This window comes from Cetorhinus maximus, chromosome 23 (genome assembly GCF_964194155.1).
Source record: "Cetorhinus maximus chromosome 23, sCetMax3.hap1.1, whole genome shotgun sequence".
Lineage (NCBI taxonomy): Eukaryota > Metazoa > Chordata > Chondrichthyes > Lamniformes > Cetorhinidae > Cetorhinus > Cetorhinus maximus.
Genome location: NC_135901.1, coordinates 1,554,677 through 1,578,626, shown reverse-complemented (window position 1 = coordinate 1,578,626; position 23,950 = coordinate 1,554,677). Strand labels below are relative to the sequence as shown.

At 44.0% G+C, this 23,950-nt stretch overlaps 2 protein-coding genes across 5 annotated transcripts; both read left to right on the top strand.

Annotated features, from left to right (window-relative positions):
• The first annotated feature begins 3,613 nt into the window (after positions 1-3,613).
• LOC144698135 (uncharacterized) lies at positions 3,614-11,651 on the top strand. 2 transcript variants are annotated; one of them, XR_013580456.1, is made up of 2 exons: positions 3,614-3,767; positions 4,296-4,450. XR_013580456.1 is itself a non-coding variant. In XM_078570080.1 (2 exons), exon 2 carries the CDS (start codon positions 10,793-10,795, stop codon positions 11,225-11,227), a length of 435 nt encoding a protein of 144 aa, XP_078426206.1. In that variant the 5' UTR covers positions 3,614-3,767; positions 10,467-10,792; the 3' UTR covers positions 11,228-11,651. The 2 variants fall into 2 exon arrangements, 1 of the variants encoding a protein (XP_078426206.1); XM_078570080.1 differs by lacking the exon at positions 4,296-4,450 and adding an exon at positions 10,467-11,651.
• Positions 11,652-15,113: 3,462 nt separating this feature from the next.
• Positions 15,114-23,109, top strand: LOC144698124 (uncharacterized). 3 transcript variants are annotated; one of them, XM_078570063.1, is made up of 3 exons: positions 15,114-15,188; positions 15,763-15,878; positions 21,996-23,109. In XM_078570063.1, exon 3 carries the CDS (start codon positions 22,306-22,308, stop codon positions 22,894-22,896), a length of 591 nt encoding a protein of 196 aa, XP_078426189.1. In that variant the 5' UTR covers positions 15,114-15,188; positions 15,763-15,878; positions 21,996-22,305; the 3' UTR covers positions 22,897-23,109. The 3 variants fall into 3 exon arrangements, with proteins under 3 accessions (XP_078426189.1, XP_078426190.1, XP_078426188.1); XM_078570064.1 differs by having other exon boundaries at positions 21,956-23,109; XM_078570062.1 differs by lacking the exon at positions 21,996-23,109 and adding an exon at positions 17,437-18,272.
• The last annotated feature ends 841 nt before the right edge of the window (positions 23,110-23,950 follow it).

Genomic DNA, 23,950 nt, shown 5'->3' with positions numbered 1-23,950 from the left:
TACCAACAGATATTTACATTAATTAACCAAACTTCTTAACCTTGAAGTCTGCTTAAAAAAATTACCTTTTTAACAAAGTCAGGACAATACAGCTCATACACACTCTGTCTCCAGATTTCTAGCCAAATGAGTGCACCTGCCATTTTATAGCTTTCTCTCTCCCTCTCCCTCTTCTATGCAGACCATGTTAAACAAACATGTGTCACTCTTTGAACTGCCATTTCTTGAGGTGTTGTGGCAATTTCAAAAGCCTAGAATGTTAATAACCTTATCCTCACAACCTTAATCTTCCCCAAACTAAAGATTATCTGTAAAATATTAAGATGAACCATGAACAAGATGGTTATGAAAATATGTGTTTCATTGTTTCAACACTTCAAAATGATGATTATTTTCCTATGTAACTGCCTATGTTTGTTCAACGAAATGTTTGTAAAAGATAATGGTGGAGAAAGATTGAGAGTTTTTAGTGAAGTGAAATGGGTCAACAGAGAAGCAACACATTTCCAATCAGAGCAGAAATAGATGACAGATACATAACGTTCTTCCACCTGTAGTTTCATCACGAGTTACATTACCATCGCTTTTGCCATGCATCCTCATCCCCTTTGTGATTTAATCCCAATCACAAACTTCTCTTTTATTATTTCCCCATTCCCCACTTTCAGTGTCTTGGACCATTAACTGTTTCTCTCTCCACAGACTCGGTCTGACCTGCTCAGTATTCCCAGCATTTCCTTTTTGTGAATTAGACTGGGAGATGTATGGTCAGTTCCCCTTGTTCAGGGATGTTTGACACTGATTTCCATAGTGCAGTGATCATAATATTTGATTTACAAGTGAAATTCCTGGTTTCATCCGACGTGGAAATGTTGTGTTTCAATTGCAAAGGGCAGGTGATCAGGCCACTGGACTAATAACCCAGATGCACGGACACAGGTTCAAATCCCACCATGGCAGTGGGAGAAATTTAATCAATAAGTCTGAATTTCAAAACTAGCCTCTGTAATGGTGACCATGAAACTATCATCGATTGTCATGAAAACCCACCTGGTTCTCTAATTTCCTACAGGGGGTGAAATCTCCTGTCCATACCTGGTCTGACCTCCATGTGACTCCCGGACCATGGTGATGTGGTTGACTTTTTACTACTTTTTAAAATGGCCGATCAAGCCACAAAGTTCAATGGAAATTAGGTTTTGGTCATAAATGCTGGTCTTGACAGCGACCCTACATCCCATGAAACAATAGTTTAAAAAGTGCATTTTGTTCCATTTGTTTTCGAACAGGGTGACAGTAACTGTTGCCTCATTCCTTAATAGTTCCTTCTTTAACTTCTTTAAACTGGTCACATTAAGCGAGAGAAAACTGTTCCACAGTGACCCAAAAACAAAACACTGCAGATGCTGCAAATCAGAATTTCAAAGAGATATAGTTGGAAACACTCAGCAGGTCAAATAGCCTCTATGGAGAGGGCAGCAGAATCAATGTTTAAGGTGAGTGAACCTTTATCAAACTTTGGGAATTTAGAAATGTAATTGTTCACAAACAAGTACAGAGTCAGGAAAAAGAGAGGGGAAGAGAAGGAAAAAACATTGTTAATGGACGGCAGGAGTGATTAAATGACAAAGGGGAGGATAATGTCAGACAAAATTGTGTGATAATGAGACAATACACTAATATGACGAACAAATAAAATTCAGATCCAGAGGGAGTATGAATAGCATCAGAAGAATCATTACTAGCACCTGCAGTCTGAAATAATGGGAGTGGTGATTATGACCAGTGCAGGAGGCTGAGGACAGAGATGTCAGACCAGGAATGGGGTGGAGAATTAAAATAGCAAATGACTGGATGCTCAGGAATACATTTGAAGATTGAATGGTGATGTTACACAAAGCAGTTACCCAATCTTGATTTAGTCACCTCAGCATGGAGGGGATCACATCATGAGCAGTGAATACGTGATCCTAAATTGGAAGAAGTACAAGTAATTTGCTGTATCACCCAGAAAGTGTATTTGTGGCCCTGGATCGCGGGAACGGAGGTGAAAAGCTGGTTGTTACATCTGCTGTGCTTGTATCAAATGTACTGGAATAATGCCAGAACTGGCAGGTTATACCTATCAAGAAAGATTGAACAAACTGGAGATGTTTTCTCTGGCAAAGAGAGTGACAAATGACCTGGTCGAGCTTTTAAGATTATAAATGGGTTGACAGCGTAGGCAAGTTGAAAATGGTTCCAGTTTGAGATGGATGAAAATAAATATAAGTTTATTACCAACAAATCTAATGTGCAATTCGGGAGAAATTCCTTTAACAGGAGATACAATCAGAAAATGCTTCAAATCCTCACCTAAAGTACTGGAAGCTGCAGGGCTATGAGCCGGGTGCAGGAAGGTGGGATTAGGCACCTGCGTGTCCTCGGGCTGGCATGGACAAGATGGGCCGAATGGCCTCCTTCTGTGCTATAACTTTTCTATGGTTCTATGTCTGGCAACGTCTGTGGATTCGGAAACATAGTTAACATTTCAGCTTTGTGCACTGACACAGTACATTTCTGTTGAAAGTTTGCAGACCTGAAACGTAAATTATATTTCCTCTCTGTGGATGCTCCCAGTTCTGCAGAAAATTCCAGAATTTTCTGTTTTTATTTCAGATTTACAGCACTTGAAGTTTTTTTTTCCAGGAGAATGTTAAGAATCTGGAATTCATCACTGGAAAGGTTTGAGATCCCCGTCTGATCTGGAAACTCAGGTAAATTCACATGAATAGATCGTTCACCAGCTGAATGTGGAAATGAATTCACTCAGTTATCCCATTTTCTGACACAGCAGGACAGTCACACCGGAGAGTGACCACGCAGATACTACACACGTGTTTCTTTTTATTCATTTGTGGGATGTGGGTGTCGCTGGCTAGGCCAGCATTTATTGCCCATCCCTAATTGCCCTTGTTCAGAGGGCATTTTTAAAGAGTCAACCACATTGCTGTGGGTCTGGAATCACATGTAGGTTAGACTAGGTGAGACAGTAGATTTCCTTCCCTAGATGACATTCGTAAACCAGATAGGTTTTTACGAAAATCGACAATGGTTTCATGGTCATCATTTGAGTTTTAATTCCAGGGATTTATTCAGTTTGCTCACCTATTCACACCTCAGCTTCATAAATTCAAACGATTTTATCCATAATAGGTATACTCTTACAGGGAAGGCATGGTTTAAATGTTCCGTGTATGGGGAAATAAATCACTTGTTCACCCCAGCTGCTGAGACTCCAGTCAGTTCACACTTAACTGTAGTGGTTTATTCTGCTGTCAATTACACCCAGGACAGAATTATGGTGGAGGGCCACTTTGTTTACTGTGTCAATTAATTTAATAATTTTATATATTGGCCCTATGGCTGCATCGTCATCAGATCACAAATCATAATGTTCTATTCAACAATGTCATCGTTCAATGGCGCGGCTGTTACCCAGCATCCAAGACGATACAGAATGTGCCCTATACTCACTACAGGAAACCCTTGCGCAGGCGCAATGGTGGACTGTGAATAGAGCATGCGCACTGCGGGTTGGAACTGGCGCAGGTGCAGTTTGGGTGCTGGAACTACAGTGAGGTGGTCATCTGGACTCCGAAATCAGTGAATTGCGGCTGATTATACGGGCGTAACGGAGGCGGCGGAATGGGCGCAGAGGCTTCATAAACATCCAGTGGAGGCCTCGGACCAAGATTAAAAATCTACCAGTCCCGCATTTAGTCCAGGTAGGGCAACAGCCGCGGAACTGAACCTTACATACCCGAGTTAACGGCCGCCATCTTTATAGGGGGGCAATGTGCAGCGGTGCGCATGCGCAATCATCCCTATCCCTGTCAGCAGGAGAGAATGTTGTGAATTTCTATCCTGGACTGACAGGGTTGGATTTTGGAAACTCCTTTTACAGGGGGTTAGAAGGTAAGGATTTACTTTTAGGTGGTGGAGGTTGAGGGTTTGGGAGGTTTTGTCAAAGTTCTGGTCGGGTTTAAGGCACATAAAATCTCCCTACTTCTCGCCCTGTTCCCTCACCCTCCTCCCACAGAGGTCAGAGTCTTCAGTAAGTCCAGACTGTCTGGCAGGTTCCCTTCCCTGAAGGACATTAGTGAAACAGATGCGTTTTTACAAGAATCAAACAGTTTTTTCCTCATGCTGTCCCCACAAATTACCAGATACATTCAGCTCAATTTCACAACCTGCCTTTTGTTTTTGTGAGCAGCCTTTCACTCCCTTTTTTCTGTTTTAAATCAATTTCACAGAGTATTAGAAGGTGAGGATTTGCATCCAGAAAACCCCAACCAAATATCACATCAGGACCTGATGCAGTCGCCCAATTTATCATAACCTTAATATCATTGGATTTTGAACATGAAGGGAGAAAGCACCGTTCACAGTGAAGAGAAACTGTACATGTGTTCTGTGTGTGGACGAGGCTTCAACCAATCATCTGACCTGTCAGAACATAAATGCAGTCACAATGGGGAGAAACGATGGAAATGTGGGGACTGTGGGAAGGGATTCAATTATCCAGTTGAGCTGGAAACTCATCGTCGCAGTCACACTGGGGAGAGACCATATACTCTGAATGTGGGAAGGGATTCACTCTGTCATGCAACCTGTTGGCTCACCAGCGACTTCACACTGACGAGAGACCTTTTAGGTGTCCAGACTGCGTGATGTGCTATAAAAGTTCCAGGGAACTGATGCGCCATCAACGTGTTCATACGGATGAGAGACTGTTCAGGTGCTCTCACTGTGGGACTGGGTTCAGGCAATTATCTGACCTCATTGTGCACGAACGAGTTCACACTGGAGAGAATCCATTCACCTGCACAGAGTGTGGGAAGGGATTCACTCGGTCATCATGCCTGCTGATGCACCAGCGAGTTCACACTGGGGAGAGACCATTCAGCTGCTCCAAATGTGGGAAGAGATTCACTCAGTCATCAACCTTGCTGACACACCAGCGAGTTCACACAGGGGATAAGCCATTCACCTGCTCCGTGTGTAAAAAGGGATTTTCTCACTCATCCACCCTGCTGAGACACCAGCGAGTTCACAAGTAACTACTCTGATTGAATTTTGCTGTTAATCCATTTGTTCATTGGAGTCTGTTTCTGATGTTAAAGAAGTCATGCTCAGTTACAGTGATTAATATTCTGGACAAAAGTCAAATCAGCCTTGTGTTAAACACACAGTGTGTTGGATCTCTTTAATATCTCTAATTCATGTTAGTTTCTTTTGAAGGGTGCTCCCTCTCCCCTGCCTCTCCCATCGTCACCTCCAAAATGATGGAGGAGCCTTGAATTCTTTGAGGATGTAATAAGCAGTGTCGATAAAGGGGAACCTGGAGATGTACTGTGTTTAAATTTACAAAAGGCCTTCAATGAACTGTCACATTAAAGGTTAGTGCACAAGATAAGAGCTCATGGTGTTGGAGGTGATATATTAGCATGGATAGAGGATTGGCTAACTAACAGGAAAGAGTGAGTTGGGATAAATGGGTAATTTTCTGGTTGGCAAACTGTAACTAGTGGAGTGCCAGAGGGATCAGTATTGGGGCCTCAAATATTTATGATCTATACAAATGACTTGACTGAAGGGACCAATTGTATTGTAGCTATATTTGCTAATGATAGAAAGATAGGTATGAAAGCAAGTTGTGAGGAGGATACAAAGAGTCTGAAAACAGATATAGATAGGTTAAGTGAGTGGCAAGAAATTGGCAGATAGAGTATAATGTGATAAAATGTGAGGATGTCCAGTTTGGCAGGAAGAATGAAAAAACAGAATATTATTGAAATAGAGAGAGACTGCAGAATGCTGCAGAACAGAGGGATCTGGGTGTCCTTGGCCATGAATTACAAAAAGTCAGCATTCAGGTACTGCAAGTGATTAGGAAGGCAAAAAGGATGGAGTATAAAGGTAGGGATGTCTTGCTACAACTGTACAGGAAATTGGTGAGACCACACGTGGAATACTGTGTACAGTTTTGGTCTCCTTACTTAAGGAGGGATATGCTTGCACTGGAAGCAGTTCAGAGAAGGTTCACTACGCTGATTCCTGGGATGAAGGTGTTGTCTTATGATGAAAGGCTGGGCCTGTATCCATTGGAGTTTAGAAGAATTAGAAGCCAAAATTAGAAGAGAGAGTAACTGAGTCTAGAAGGCATATAAGTTATAGGCCAGTTAAGGCACAAGGGAGTTTGGTACGGTTGGATGGTATTTATTTTAATGCAAGGAGTCTGACAAATAAGACAGATGACTTGACGGCACAAATTAACACAAGGAAGTATGATGTAACTGCTGTTACAGAGGTATGGTTGAGAGAGGGGCAGGATTAGCAGCTCAATATTCCAGGATATAGGGTCTTCAGGCGAGACAGGGAAGGAGGTAAAAGAGGAGGGGGTATCGCAATATTGATCAAGGAATCAATTACAGCAGTAAGGAGGGATGACATCTTAGAAGGCTCCTCAAATAAAGCCATATGGGTAGAACTGAAAAACAAGAAAGGAGCAATCATATTGCTGGAAGTGTACTATGGGCCCCCAAACAGTCAGAGAGAAATAGAAGAGCAGATATGTAGGCAAATTTCAGAGAAGTGTAAAAATACTAGGGTAGTAATAGTGGGGGTTTCAACCTCCCCAACATTAACTGGGTTAGTCATAGTGTGATAGGTTTAGAGGGAACAGAATTCTTAAAATGCATCCAGGAGAGTTTTTTAAGCCAGTACGTAGAAGGTCCTACAAGAGAGGGGGCAGTCCTGGACTTAATTTTAGGAAATGAAGCTGGGCAAGTGGTAGAGGTATCAATGGGGGAGCATTTTGCAGACAGTGATCATAACTCCATTAGATTCAAGGTTGTTATGGAAAAGGACAAGGATGGGCCAGAAATCAGAGTTCTAAATTGGGGGAAGGCCGATTTTAATAAGATCAGATATGATTTGGCCAGAGTGGACTGGGAACAGCTACTTTTGGGTAAATCTGTGCCAAAGCAGTGGGACTCATTCAAGAAGGAAATAGGGAGAGTACAGGGCCAACTCATTCAAGTAGTGACAAAGGGTGGGACCAACAAATCCAGGGAACCCTGGATGTTGAGGGATATACAGGATTAGATAAAGAGAAAAAGGGAGGCTTATGGCAGATACTGAGGGCTTAAAACAGCGGAAGCCCTAGAGGAGTATAGAAAGTGCAGGGGGGAACTTAAAAAGGAAATTAGGAGAGCAAAAAGGAGGCATGAAGAAACATTGGCAGGTAAAATAAAGGAAAATTCAAAGTTATTTTACAAAGTACATCAAGAGTAAAAGGATAACTAGGGAAAGAGTAGGGCCTATTAAGGACTATGGTGGTAATTTGTGTGTGGAGCTGGAAGACATAGGTAGGTTTTCTAAATGAATACTTTGTGTCAGTGTTCACAAGTGAGAGGGACGACGTGGGTATGGAAATCAGGCAGAAGGACTGTGATATAATTAAATAAATTAGCATAGAAAGTAGTCTGCAGGCTTAAAAGTAGATACATCTCCAGGCCGGGATGAAATGTATCCCAGGCAACAGAGTGGGGCAAGGGAAGAGATAGCAGGGGTGCTGGCAATAATTTTTCAATACCTCTCTGGCCACAGGAAGAGATGCCAGAGGTCTGGAAGACAGCCAATCTGGTACCGTTACTCAAGAAGAGAGGAAGTGATAAACCAGGGAACTACAGGCCAGTCAGTCTAACCTCAGTGGTGGAGAAAATATTGAAAGTAATTCTGAGGGATAGAATTAATCTACACTTGGAGAGGCAGGGATTAATCAAGGACAGTCAGCATGGTTTTGTTAAGGGGAGGTCATGTCTGACCAATTTGATTGAATTTTTCGAAGAGGTGACCAGGTGTGTAGATGAGGGCAATGCATTTGACATAGTCTACTTGATCTTCAGCAAGGCTTTTGATAAGGCCCCGCATGGGAGATTGTTAATGAAGGTAAGAGTCCATGGGATCCAAGGCAATTTGGCAAATTGGATCCAGAATTGGCTGAGTGGTAGGAAGCAGAGGTTGATGGTCGAGGGGGTTTTTATGACTGGACGCCTGTTTCCAGTGGGTTCTACAGGTATCGGTGTTGGGTCCCTTGCTGTTTCAGTAATAAATAAACTATTTAGACTTGAATGTAGGATGGTTAATCAGTAAGTTTGTGGATGACATGAAAATTGGTGGTGTGGCATAAAGTGTGGCGGATAGTCTTAGATTACAAGAGGATATAGATGGGCTGGTCAGATGGGCTGATCAGAAACAAAAATGGAATTTAATCCGGCTAAGTGTGAGGTGATGCACTTAGGCACAGGAATACACGATGAATGGTAGGATCCTGGAAAGTACTGATGATCAGAGGGACCTTGTGGTACATGTCCACCGGTCCCTTAAGGTAGCATGGCGGGTAGATAAGGTAGTTAAGAAGGCATATGGGATATTGCCTTCATTAGCCGAGGCATAGAATATAAAAGCAGGGACATTATGCTGCAACTGTATAAAATGGTGGTTAGGCCACAGCGAGAGTATTGCATGCAGTTCTGGAATCCGCATTATAGGAAGGATGTGATTGCACCAGAGGTGCAGAGAAGATTTAGCAGGATGTTGCCTGGGCTGGAGAGTTTTAGTTATGGGAGAGATTGGATAGACTGAAGTTATTTTCCCTGGAGCAGAGGAGATTGAGGGGGGACATGATTGAGGAGTATAAAATTATGAGGGGCAAAGACAGGGTTGACAGGTGGGAACTTTTCCCCTTGGTGGAGGGATCAATAACCAGGGGGCATAGATTTAAGGTAAGGGGCAGGAGGTTTAGAGTAGATGTGAGGAAGAATTTTTTCACCCAGAGGGTGGTGGTAATCTGGAACTCACTGCCTGAAAGAGTGGTAGAGGCAGATACCCTCATAACATTTAAAAAGTATCTGGATGTGCACTTGCGATGCCGTGGCATACAAGGCTATGGACCCAGTGCTGGAAAATGGGATTAGAATTAGGTACTTTTTTGACCGGCGCAGACTCGATGGGCCGAATGGCCTTTTTCTGTGCTGTAGACCTCTCTGACTCTATGAGAATGAGAGGTAATCTTTTTTAAACATACAAGATTCTGAAGGGTCCTGACAGGGTAGGTGCTGAGAAGGGGAGGCAATGGCGTAGTGGTATTGTCTCTGGACCAGTAATCCCGATACCCAGGGTATTGCTCAGGAGACCCAGGTTCGAATTCCGCCACAGTGGAATTTAAATTCAATAAAAATTGGAATTAAAAGTATAATGATCATCATGAAACCTTTGTTGATTGTTGTAAAAGCCCATCTGGTTCACTAATGTCCTTTAGGGAAGGAAATCTGCTGTGATCCAGACCCACAGCAATGTGGGTGACTTTGAAATGCCCTCTGAACCAATTAATGCTGGCCTAGCCAGCGGCGCCCACATCCCAAGAATGAATAAACAATATATATACCTTTCCTCCTGTGGGGGAATTGAGAATTAAGTGACACTGTTCAAAAGTAAGGAGGCTCCCAATTAAGATGAAGAGGAGGAGGAATATTTTTCGCAGAGAGTGTGGAGGCTGAGTCATTGAATATTTCAGGGCTGAGTTTGACAGATTTTTGAGCTTCAAGGGAATCAAAGGTTAATGGGATTGGGGACAGACGGGAAAGTGGAGTAGAAACCACAATCAAATCAGCCATGGTCTTATTAACTGGTGGTGCAGCCTCAAAGGGCTGAATGGGCTACTTCTTCTCCTATTTCCTCTGACCTTGCCTACCTGAACAGTACATTGTTATCTTCCTGCAGTCTCCAGCTTTCTATTTCACTACCAAGCACACAGCCATTTTTTGTATCATCTGCAAACTTGTTATTCATATCCCTATATGTAAGTTTGAATGAATGAAATAAACCAGGAATGAAGGACCCAGTACTGAGCTCTGTGAAACCCCATTGAAAACAGCCTTCCAATCACAATAAAACACCCATCAATCATCATTCATCACTTCCAGCCATTGAACCTAATTTGGATCCAACTTGTATCTTGCTCTGGGGTCCTATGAGTTTTTTATTTTTCTGCCATGTGAGACCTTGTAGATGTGGAGAGAATGTTTCCATTTGTGGGTGAATCCAAAACCAGGGGACATAAATACAAGATAGTTACTGATAAATCCAATAAGGAAATAAGGAGAAATGTGTTTACACAGAGAGCGGTTAGAAAGTGAACTCACTACCACAGGAAGTGGTTGTGGCAAAAAGCTGAGATAATTTCAAAAGGAAACGAGATGAGAGAAAAAGGAATAAAAAGATAAAGTGAAAGACTAAGCTGAGGTAGATGGAATGGAATGAGAAGCATGTGGAGTATAAAGACCAGCAGAGACTAGTTGGGCCAAATGACCTAGTTCTATTCTGGAGATTCTGTGTAATTCTCTAAGCTTTTTTTCCAGGGTATTAGGAGGAGAAGATTTACAGATGGGAAACTAAAACCAATTATCAAGATCTGACAGAGTCACTCGATTCATCAGAGCCTGAAAATCATTGGTCTCTGAACATGGAAGGAGAAATGTTTGTCCATGGGAAGAGATTTCAAACATCAGTGTGACTGGAAAAGCACCGAGACACACACACCTGAGTGTGAGTGTTCCAGTGTTCCGGTACACAGCCTGAAAAGAATCACACCACTCACAGCGAGGAGAAAATGTACACGTGTTGTGTGTGTGGACGAAGCTTCAACTGATCTTCCAAGTTGGAGAGGCAGAAGGGCACCAACACCATGGAGAAATCATGGAAATGTGGGGACTGTGGGAAGGGATTCAAATACCAGCGGCTGGAAACTCATCGACACATTCACACTGGGGAGAGACCGTTCCCCTGCTCCTTGTGTGGGAAGGGATTCACTCAATCATCCGATGTTTTGAGACACCAACTCACTCATGCTGAGGGGTGGCCGTTCACCTGCTCCATGTGTGGGAAGAGATTCATTAATTCATCAGACCTTCGGACACACCAGCGAGTTCACACTGGAGAGAGGCCATTCACCTGCTCTGCCTGTGGGAAGGGATTCACTCAGTCAGCCCACCTGCTGGCCCACCAGAGAGTTCACACTGGGGAGAGGCCATTCACTTGCTCTGAGTGTGGGAACGGATTCTCTTGGTCATCCCACCTCACTGCACACCAACTGGTTCACACTGATAAGAAGCCTTTCTAATGTTCTGAATGTGAAAAAGGCTTTAAATGCAGGTACCAGTTACTGACACACCAACACATTCAAACTGGGGCGAGGCTGTTCATCTGCTTCGAGTGTGGGAACAAATTCTCCCGATTATCCCAGCTCATTGAACACCAACTTGTTCACACTGATCAGAGACCTTTTAAATGTTCTGACTGTGAGAATAGCTTTAAAAGCAGGCATGAAGTGCTGGCAGACCAATGTACACACACTGGAAAGAGGCCATTCACCTGCTCTGAGTGTGGGAAGGGATTTGTCCATTCCTTCAACCTGCTGAGACACCAGCGAGTTCACACTGGGAAGGGGTTGTTTACCTGCTCCGAGTGTGGGAAAGGATTCACTCAGTCATCTCATCTGGTGGGGCACCAGCGAGTTCACTAGTGACTGCAGGGGTTGGATTCTACTGTTATTGCTGCAGTTAATCACATCCAGGACTGAACTATGTTCATTCTGACAGTTGGAGTTTGTTTCTGCTGATGTTAATAATTGAACTGAAGTTTAGTATCCTGGTTATATAGCAAATAAATCAGCTTTGTTTTAAACATATTGTTGTAGATTTTTGTCTTTCCCACCTGAGTGTTTAACATCACCTGGCTGGAGCTCAGAAAGGACAATCTGGGGGAGGATCATACGGCAGGAACAGAACTTCAGCCTGGACACAGTCCAGGAGCACGATGACCATCCACATCTTGTCCCTGTTGGATAAAATCAGCGTTTATTCCCCATGTAGTTATCTGACCTTTACATTTTGTACAGTTTACACTGATCTCCATGGTAACACAGATATTGTGTTTTCTTCTATCGTTTCTGAATAGTCAATATAAGATTTGTTTCTCCTGATCTATCTGGAAGATCATATGGACTTTTCCAATTGGTCTCCTCAGACCCACCCTGTTTAAAAATGTTTTTAACATGACTTCATCTCCCATTGAACAGTTAATGTAACGGGTGGGGTGGTTCTCCCTGACGGTGTTGAGATGGGCAGCACCATCTTCTCCACTGCCTGTAGCAGGAAGGATGCTGAGGTTTATTGGAGCTTCTGGAGAAACTGGTCATGAGTTTATTGAGTAGCATTGGGGAGTGGGACAACAATCTGGATGGGCCGACCTGTCTTGAGCTGAAATGGGCTGTGACCAGGGAGTGAACAGGAGTGGAGTGAATGGTCAGTAAGATACCAGGCAAGACAGTGATCTTGCCTGGACAGTGATCCAGTCATTTGCCTTAACCAGATTATTATGCCCCTCCATTACAGCTTTTTTCAGTGCTGTTTCTCCAGAGTGATTAATGATCTCGAGCATCCGACTAGATTCTGGGTGGTTGTGAAGGTGGAAATATTGTTCCACACCCACAAGATGACAGAGCTGCTGCATTACTTCAGCTGTGAAATGAGAACCATTATCACTCTCTATCCTTTTCAGAAAGCCCCACCTGGTAAAGATCTGTTCCCACAAGATTTTAGCTGTCTTGACTGCATCATTTTTACAGACAGGGAAACCTTCAATCCACCAGGTGAACATCTCAATAGTTACCAGGATATACCAGCTTTGAGTAGTGGGCCTATATAATCAATCTGCAATGTTTCCCAGGGAACATCATTCAGATGGGATGTGTCCATTGGGACCTTTCATTTCACAGGGCTGGATTAATTTAGACACAGATGAGACACAGGTTCAGGTGGTGATGGACATCTTGGTGCATCATTGGATGCCAATAATAATTGTGTAACATATCACGGACTTGAAAAAGAGAAACGTCTCAAATTTCATGCATGAACAAAATTGATTCTTTCCTAAGGCATCGAGGTGTGATCTAATTCAAATCAGAGGCATCCTTGTGATAGAAATCCTCATCACGTAGGATGAGTGAGTCCTTACTTGCTGCGAGGGATGAGGGAAAGTCTTTCTGATGGTGTAAGGCCTCTTTGAACACAGTCACATCAGGGTCAGGGTCCTGACACGTTTTTAAATCAGTTAACTGGAGTCTGTTGTATCGATGCCAATGATTGTGTTTTTGGGTGAATCCCATGGAATACCCTCTGGAGCAGCTTTCCTGGTGAGTCAGTCTGCCTGGTTATTACCATCACCTTCATCACTAACTCCTGCTGCTGATGTACCTTCACCTTACAAATAACAATTTGTCCTGCACACTTGCCAGCAATATCCCAAATCATTTGGAATGGTGGGTGAGTGGTTGCCTTTCTGCTGTGGAGAAGCTGTGTTTTTTTTGCCAGGTTTTCCATGAGGGAATTACAACCAAAGGAGCTTTGAGAATAGATGGTGATTCTCAGTAACAGTTTGAAGGGCAGTGATGAAGCTGCCCTCAGCTTTCTGGGCTAACTATTGTGGTGGGCATTTAAAAAGGATGTCACAGGGAAGAAAAGGCGCATCACCCAGTCTGATATGGACCTTGTTCAGAAAACTGAGACCCATCCACATAAGCCCCAGTTGAGACTGCCAGTGGTCTGACTTTAACAGATCCTTTGGACACGGCCTCTTTCACCTGACAAGTAAGTGGGCTTCTTTCACACTGCAACATCCCAGCCAATTGGTGATTGTGAAATGCGGGATATTAATACCTTTGCTTTGTAACTTCATAATTCATGTACTCTACCACACCAGCGATACTCCCTTAACTTGGCCTTTTTATTAATAATGCCACTGTGGTATGTGGGATGTGTAGAATTTTTGAATAAACTCTGCCAGTTAATCTGTGTCTTTAACTAACCAGTGAACCCTTGATAGAAGCAAAATATTGAAGATGATTCAAATCTGAAAGAAAATCAGAAAATGCTGGAGAACCTCAGCAGGTCTGGCAGCATCTGTGGAGAGAGAAACAGAGTTAACATTTCAAATCCATATGACTCTTCTTCAGAGCTGAATGAACCCATGATATCTGCTTAATACACTCAGCAATCAATATTTTCACATGGACGAGTGTGTCTGAGAAGTATCCAACTGGAAAGCCTTTTCCATTCATCTCACGGATTACCACAGCTGATATACATTATCCTGACTCTGCCAGCAGGGCTGTGGAATTAACTGAATAGATATTCCAAAGAGGCAGCACAGGCATAATGGGCCGAATGACTTCTATCTGTGCTGTATCATTCCATAAAACTGTAAATATTCAGTAGCAGGGAATGGAGAGAGAGATAGAGGAACCAGTGGCTGTGGGGTTGAACCCAGCCAGTCTCAACATCTTCACGGGAGGAGGGGGAGGAGGGGGAGGAGGGGGAGGAGGGGGAGGAGGGGGAGGAGGGGGAGGAGGGGGGAGGAGGGGGGAGGGAGGAGGGAGGAGGGGAGGGGGACGGGGAGGGAGAAGAGGAGGAGGGGAGGAGGGGAGGGGGACGGGGAGGGAGAAGAGGAGGAGGGGAGGGGGAGGGAGGGGAGGAGGGGAGGGGGACGGGGAGGGAGAAGAGGAGGAGGGGAGGGGGAGGGAGAGGAGGAGGGGAGGGGGAGGGAGAGGGAGAGGGGAGGGAGAGGGGGAGGGAGAGGGGGAGGGAGAGGAGAAGGAGGAGGGGAGGGAGATGAGGCGGAGGGAGAGGAGGAGGGGGAGGGGAGGCGGAGGGAGAGGAAGAGGAGGGGAGGTGGAGGGAGAGGAGGGGAGGGGGAGGAGGGACAGTGAGAAAAACTTTAAAAGTTCAGTGTTTTCCCAGAGGAGAGCAGTGATTTAAATCGATTCGAGAAGCAGAGAATGGCTGAGCACCCATCCAGTAGGATTTATCTGTAATTTTTAAAATTAACTTATCTTAATTGGGAAACAATTATTTTCGATTCCCTGTTTAGTGTTTCAATGGCGCTGCGGTTACCCATCATTCCCTGCGGATGTGAATGCGGCCTATGTACTCTACAGGAGCCAATTGCGCAGGCGCAGTACTGGAGCATGCGCATTGTCACTTCGATCAGAGCAGAATGAGTTTTGGTGACGCTTTTTTCAGTGGGTGAGAGTCGCGGGGCGGAGGGAGGAATGGAGCCGGGAGTCTGGGTCAGGGGGCTTCATAAACACCTGGTGTAGGCCGCAAGACCGGAATAAGATCTTGCAGGATTCGCATTTGCAGCTGCGGGGATTTTTCCCGGGAAACAGGCCCAGGTTAACGGCCGCCATGTTGGTTCAGCCGGGAGTCGAGCAAAGGGAGTGGGCGGGGCTTCAGGGTTCCGGTGACCAGGAGAGAAAATAATTGACTCATTGATTTAATTTTCGCTCTGCACAGAGGAGCTGGCCTGGCCCCATGGTCACCATCTTTACAGGGGCAATGTGCTGCGGGTGCATGCGTGGCCATCCTGGGTCAGGCAGCAGGATGCCTGATGCCTGTATTTCCAATACAGAGATTTTAGTGCTATGCTGTGGTTCTTTACTGTTGTTCTGAATCCATGTCTATGTTGTGAATTTCTATCTTTGCCTGATCGGGATGGATTTTGGAAACACTTTTCACAGGGGTTTGGAGGAGGGTTTGAAGACAGAAAACTCAAATCAAGAGAAATATTTGTCTCTTCTGAACTTCTATTCTTTTACAGAGGGTTAGAAGATATGAAGATTGCCAGATTTTTCTCTGACTCCAATGCTCCCGAAATCGTTCCAGCTGCAGGCTCCAGCAGATTTTAAATGTCAAAACAGTGAAATTGTTTCAGAGGTGAGTATTTTTGAACATTGATTTACAATACAGAAATTTTAATGCTGTGCTGTGGTTTCATGGCTCCAGGGCTGGTGTGGTTCTTTACTGTGGATCTGAATCCACGTCTGTCCATTGCTCTGTTTGAGCACTGCCCTCCCTAATCATCTCTGTATCATTGTCAAACTTCCTCCACCTCTAATAATGGGTGTATTTGAACCATATTTGGTATTTAACTGTGATTTCCACCAACTGTTTCTAAATGAGGTTTCCGCTGCTGCCCATCCCCCGGCCATTCACTCCTGATTTACCAGCTTTATCTTTCTATGGTCAGGAATTGTTTTTCTTTCATTCGAGATAATTTCCCTTCCGCTTCTGAGTTTATATTGACCATCAAATTCTGTCCCGTTTTCATCCTGGGAGTTGCGGAGCTTGAAGTCTGGACAACTGAAATAGCAGCCATCAATGACAGAATGATTAAAATTGAGAATCCTTTTCAATGTCCTCTGAATGATGGCAGTTAGGGGTGGACAATAAATCCTGGCCTAACCAATGACACCCACATCCCATGAACAAATGAGAACATTGGAATTGGATGAGCGCAGAGCTCTCAGAGGGTTGTGTTGCTGGAGGAGATTACAGAAATAGGGATGATCCCAGCCATGGAAGGATTTTAAATCAAGGATGACAGCTTTCAAATTTTTGTGCTTCTTGAACAGGAGCCTTTGTAGGTCAGTGAGCACAGGGGTGATGGGTGAATACGATTTGGTGTGAATGAGGACATGGGCAGCAGAGTGTTGATGACCTCAAAATTACAGGGAGGTTGAATGTGGGAAGTTGCCCGGGAGTGTGTTAGGGTAGTTAAGTCAAGAGGGAACAAAGGAATTGTTGAGAGTTTCAGCAGCAGAGGAGCTGAGACTGGGGTGGAGTTGGGCGATGTTACTGAGATGGAAATAGGCAGCTTTGGTGATGATACAGATATGTGGTTAGAAGCACATCTCAGGGTAAAATATTACACCAAAGCTGTAAAAAGTCTGGTTCAACTCCAATTGTTAAGGAGAGGGATGGACTGGGTTGCTAGGGAGTGGAGGTTGTGCGGGGACTGAAGAATATGGCCTCCCTCTTCCCAATATTTAGCTAGAAGAAATTTCCATTCATCCAGTACTGGATGTCAGCCAAGTCAGAGTGATGTGTGACTTAGAGGTGATGGTGTACACTTGCTACTCTGGTCCTTCTAGGTAGAGGAGTTTGGTGGTTTGGGATGTTCAGTCAAAGTTCTGGTTAAGTTGTAGGTAAATATAACCCCTCAACTTCATCTCCTGCCTCTCCCATCTCTATCTCTCTCTCTTCTTCCAAAGGGTCTTGTATAGAGCCAGTCTGGGTGGCGGATCCCCTTCACTGAAGGACATTTGTGAACCAGTTGGGATTTTATGACAGCCCAGCAGTTTTCATGGTCACTTTCTCCTGGTGCTGGCACTGCAAATTACCAGATTCATTCAGCTGCATTTCACAACCTGCTTTTGTACTTTTTCTGATTCTCTCTCACTCCCTTTTTTCTGTTTTTAATCAATTTCACAAGGTATTGGAAGGGGAGGCTTTGCATTCAGAAACTCACACCCAACATCATATCAGGATCTGATGAAGTCGCCTAATTTATTCTAACCTGCGCATAATTGGAGTTTGAACATGGAAGGAAATAGCACCATTCATAGTGGGGAGAAACCATACACGGGTTCTGTGTGTGGGCAAGGCTTCAGCCAATCACCTGGACTGTCAAAACAAAAGCACTGCCACACCGGGGAGAAACTGTGGAAATGCGGGGACTGTGGGAAGGGATTCAGTTACCCATCCAGGCTGGAAACTCATCAGCGCAGTCACACCAGGGAGAGGCCATTCACCTGCTCCATGTGTGAGAAGGGATTCACTAAGTCTTTGCACCTGTTGGCTCACAAGCGAGTTCACACTGGGGAGAGGCTGTTCTCCTGCTCTGACTGTGGGAAGGAATTCACTCAGTTATCAAATTTGTTGAAACACCAGCGAGTCCACACTGACAAGAGACCTTTTCAATGCCCAGAGTGTGGGAAGTGTTATCAAAATTCCAGTGGACTGATGTACCATCAACGTGTTCACACTGACGAGAGACCATTCAGGTGCTCTCACTGTGGAACTGGGTTCAGGCGATCATTTATCCTCACTGTACACCAGCGAATTCACACTGGGGAGAAACCGTTCACCTGCTCAGAGTGTGGGAAGGGATTCACTCAGTCATCCCACTTGCTGAAGCACCAGCAGGTTCACAAGTAACTACAGTGATTGGATTTTGCTGCTAATTACATCCAGGACTGAACCCTGTTTATTGGGGTCTGTTTCTGCGGATGTTAATAAACTCCAGACCAGTTATAGGTGGTAATATTCCGGATAAAGTCAAATAAATTAGCCTTCTGTTAAGCACAGTGCATCGGGTCATTTTAATATCTCTGACACAAGTTAGTTTCTTTTGAAGTGCTCTCCCTTTTCTTCTCCATCCTCATCTCATGGATCTTCTTTGTCACTAAGATTGAGACAATCCGATCAGCTGCCTCTGCTGCTTCCATCTCTTCCATTAGTCCACTGGCACAAATGGTAACTAGAGTTTCCCCCTTGCCTGAGCCTTGAACCTGCTTCATGGATCCATTGACATGATGGATCCAATGGCCTCATTCTGGAACATAAATATTTCTATGCTTCATTGTTGCAATGTTTAAAAACAAAACTTCCTTTGTTGATCTGTGGATTCGTTCAATGAGATGTTTATAAAAGGTAATAGTGGAGAAATATTGAGAGTTTTCAGTGTGGGACAGAAGTGAAATGGATCAACGGAGAAGCAACACATTTCCAATCAGAGTAGAAATAGATGACAGATACAGAATGGCTCTTCCACCTTGTGTTTCTTCACTATCTCCATTACTATCACTTTTTCCTTGCATAACCATCCTTTTGTTATTTAATCTCTCCTGCCTTCCACGAAATCATAAACCTTCTCTTCAGTTCATTCACCTCCCTCTTTCCCTGTCCGTGAACTTTCTCAAAATCAGTAACATCTCTAACTTTTTTCTGGTTCTATGAAAGTAAAGCGACCTGAACCATGAAGTGTTTCACTGTCCACAGACTTGGTTTGACCACAGAGTATTCCCAGCATTTCCTGTTTGTGAAATAGAATGAGAGATTTATGGCCTCTGTCTGGACTTTATGACACTGATATCTGTAGTGTCGTGGTTATCACATTATCTTTCCACACAAAAGCCGCTGATGACTTTTTATCCAACCAGAAGAATTTAGAGATTTAATAGTTTACAAGGCAAGTACAGAGTCAGGAAAAATAGAGGTGGAGAGGAGGAAGGAACAAACAGTCTCATGATAGCATTGAAGGCTAGAGTGATTAAATGACAAAGGGAATGATGATTCAAAGCAAAATTGGGTGATAAGGAGACAAGTAAATAAACTAATGGGACAAGTGAAGAAACAATAGACTGGTCCAGAGGAGGTATAAATGGAAACAGCAGAACCAATACCAGCACCTACTCTCGGAAAAGATAGAAGTGGTGGTGATGATCTGAAATTGGTGAAATGAATGTGGAGTCGGGAAGGTTGTAAAGTGCCTGATCAAAGATGAGCTGCTGTTCCTTGAGTTTCCATTGAGCTTCATTGGAACAGCACAAGAAGCTGAGGAGAGAGAGGTCAGAGTGAGGTGGAGAATTAAAAGGGTAAAAGACCAAAAGCTCAGGATCACATTTGCAGATGGAATGATGATGTTTTGCAAGGCAATCACCCAATCTGGATTTAGTCTCTTCAATTTAGAGAAGACCAAATTGTGAATACAAAACAGCGAATTGCAAGGAGTACAAGTAAATCACTGAGTCACTTGGAAAGTGTGTTTGTGGCCCAGGAACATGGGAAGGCAGGAGGTGAAAGGGCAGGTGCTGCATCTGCGGTGCTCACATGGAAATAATTCACAGTGATGTTCATAAGAACACAAGAAATAGGAGCAGGGATATACTATACGGCTTTTGAGCCTGCTCCATCATTAAATGATCTTACACCTCAACTCCAGTTTCCTGCCCTATTCCCAAATCCATTGATTCCCCTAGTATCCAAATATTCTTGGATTTCCATCTTGGAATATATTCAAGACAAAAAGTAATCGATTCAAGTCAAGTTTTAATCTAGAAAATGCAGAGAGGAGGCAGACACAGTTTGAAATTCCGTCCTCTTGCTCTTGTCAATCTTATGAATGGAACTGTATCCTGGCCCGGTGTCACTGCACTGAAATCCAGTCATTCTCCAACATGTTATGCTTAATATCGCATTGGTGGATTAAGAGTGAAGATTGCCCCGGCCTTCTCCGTAAGGGCAAGAAACAACTTTGCAGATGCTCCATAGTGTTACAGACCAGCTGCTTGGAGGTGATGGCATAGTGGTATTGTCACTGGACTAGTAATCCAGAGACCCAGGGTAAGGCTCTGGGGACCCAGGTTTGAACCCCACGATGGCATATAGTGGAATTTGAATTCAATTGGAATTGGAATTAAAAGCTTAATGATTACCATGAAACCATTCTCGATTGTTGTAAAAACCCATCTGATTCACTCATGCCCTTTAAGAAGGTAATCTGCCGCCCTGACCTGGTGTGGCCTACATGTGACTCCAGACCCACAGCAATGTGGTTTACTCTTAAATGCTGTTAACAAGGGCAATTAAGGATGGTTAATAAATGCTGGCCCACATCCCATTAACGAATAAAAAAAATTCAGCTAATGGGATAATGTCTGAAATGGAGGATGGTGAATAATAGCTGGAAACACAGACCTCTCTCCCACTGCAGTACTGCTCCTTCCAATATGCAGGCATTTGGTTGGCAAAAGATTGTTTGCCAGCTGAATGTGGAAATAACACAGCAGCACAGTCACACTGGAGATTTACTGAAGGGATTTACTCAGTTTCCCCACGTGCCAATATTCCAGCTTTAAAGGTTCAAAGGATTTGATCCACCATCAGTGCATTCTTAATGCAGTTTAAGTGTTCCATGGATGGGAAAAAAAATCACTTCTTCGTCCCATCTGCTGAGGCTCCTAACTGTAGGGAGTTAAGTTCGCACCTAACTATAAAGGTTTGCTCAGTTGTTTAATACAGCCAGGACTGAACTCTTGCTAGAGGGCAGTGCACGTTGGTTGCTGTAGCAATGGATTTTATGGCTTGGTCGTTTGGCTCCAATTGTAATCGGGTCACAAAATAAAATTTTCGACTCAACAAAATCCCCCTGCAATATGGCAGGGACCTTACCCAGAATTCGCAGCGGGTCAGAATGTGCCCTATTTTCACTGCAGGAAGTCCCCACGCCGGCGCAGTGCGGGGCAGTGACTGGCGCATGCGCATTTGGGGCTGTTCCCGGGGACAGACGGAAGGGCTGGAGGCGGCGCGTGCTGCAGAGTATTGGAGCCGCTGGCTGTGGGAGGAATAGAGCCAGCGGACTGGGCAGGGAGCTTCCAGAAACACCCGCTGGAGGCCTGCAGCCCCGAATAAGGAGCTCCGGGTCCGAGCTGCGGGACATCCCCACGGTGACAGAAGCATTAAATTTGTCCCCACATTCAATGCAGGATTGAACTGAACCCAGGCAGAGGAGAGGGATGGAGAAAACTGGGAGTGGAGGAAAGAGATGGCGGAGATGGTGAGATGGGTTTGGATTTCAGCCCAGGGAGGAGGGAGAGTGTGTGGGATGGGGATTTACAGCTTTGGGGGAACAAGAGAGGAAGAAATGTTGCATAGAAACGAGAATTGTCTGTTCTGAATTTCTGTCCTGTATTTACAGTGATGACCCAAGTGTTAAATTACAAGGTGAGATGACATAAAACAGCCACAGAATCATAATGGCACAGAGGAAGCTATTCGGCCCATTGTGTCCATACATTGAGGTGGGAGAGTGTGCGGGAAAGGGACTTGCACCTTTGAGGGATCAAGAAAAAATATTCAATAGAAATTAGTTTATTTGATAAATTTATATCCTGACTGACATGACTTTTGTAATCTCCTTTTACAGGCTTTTTGAAGGGGACAATTTACAGACATGAAACTCAAATCAAACATGACGTCACCATCTGACAGAGTCACTCGATTCATCAGGACCTGAATATCATCAGCCTTTGAATGTGGAAGGAGTGATGTTTGTCTGTTCTGTCTAAGGAAAAATATTTCAAACATCAGCGTGACTGGAAGAACACCGAGACACATACACTCCCGAGTGAGCCTGTCCCAGTGCACTGACTGTGGAAAGAGCTTTCACCAGTTACACAGCCTGAAAACGCATCTCAATATTCACAGTGGGGAGAAATTTTACATATGTTGTGCGTGTGGATGAGTGTCCAGTGTGTTCAGCTGATCATCCAACCTGGAGAATCACAAGGACGTCCACAGCATGGAGAAACCATGCAAATGCGGGCAATGTGGGAAGGGATTCACTTGTCCAACTAAGCTGAAAAGTCATCAACGCACTCACACTGAGGAGAGGCCATTCACCTGCTCCAAGTGTGGGAAGAGATTCACTCAGTTCTCTGCCCTCCAGTCACACCAGCAAGCTCACACAGACGAGAGACCATTCAGCTGCACTGACTGTGGAAAGAGGTTCAGGTGTTCATCTAACCTCACTGTACACCAGAGAATTCATACTGGGGAGCGGCCATTCTCCTGCCCTGCGTGTGGGAAGGGCTTCATTCAGTCAACTGCTCTGCTGACACACCAGCATGTTCACACTGGGGAGAGGCCATTCACCTGCTCCAAGTGTGGAAAGGGATTCATTAATTCATCCCACCTACTGACACACCAGCGAGTTCACACTGGGGAGAGGCCATTCACCTGCTTCGAGTGTGGGAAAGGATTCGCTCAGTCAAACAACCTGCAGTCACACCAGCGCGTTCACACTGGGGAGAGGCCATTCTCCTGCTCCGTGTGTGGGAAGGGATTCACCCAGTCATCTAACCTGATGAAACACCAACGCGTCCATAAGTGATTACAAGGGTTGGATTCTGCTGTTATTGCTGCTGTTAATCACGTCCAGGACTGATTGTCTGACAATATTAAGTTTTTTTCTGCTGATGTTAATATTCCCTTTCGCTAACTGGCTGGAGTTTAATATCCTGGAGATGCCACTGATTTTCGCGGCTGCAGTGTCTCTTTTCAAAAGCACCATCTGTGATCTTTCACCTTAATTCATTGGTTTTCACCAGGAACTCATTTAAAATAAAATTATGAACTTTTACTTCAATCCTAAATTGATCTTTGATGGAAAATCTACAATTTAGTGTCTGAAATGTTCCACTGATGAACATCCCCAATTAGAAAGTGCTGATTAATCCTTGCTGACAATTCTTACTGACTTACACATTCTTCACAGTGACACCTCCATTATGAAATTAAATTATCAAGGACCATGAAATAAAACAGTAAAATATTTTTCAGGCACATCAATAAAAGAGGAAGCCAATGATGTGAATTGGACCATTAAGGGACAGGCAGGATAATACCACTGGTGATGATCGAGAGATGGTAGAAATATTCAATAATTGTTTTGCCTTGTTGTTTCCCAGGAAGAGAGAACAAGGAAACATAATTTTAATGATGAGATGAGTAATGAGATAAGTTCATTTAAAGCCAAGAAAGGATGTGTTTATTAAACTAATAAAATGCAAAGGAGCTACAGTGGTCCAGATGGATTGAATTCAGAAACTTTAAAAGAATCTAGGGAAGAGATAGTTCAGGCAGTACTGCTCATAATTCATTCACAAAGGTGTAGCGCCAGAGGAACATATGAACATACATCCAGAGGACTGGTGGATAGCTAATGTTATTCCTGTATTTAAGAAGGGGGACAGAACATGCCCATGGAATGTCAGGCCAATCAGCTTAACACAGGAAAGATAATGTAAACCTTATGAAAGGAAGGAATCGAAGAACATCTAGAAATGAGAATGAATATTCAGGATGGATTTCAAAAGGGAAAGTCTTGTCCAACCAACCCTATTGAATGTTTTGAGGAGGTAATGAAGAGACTAGACAATGACAGT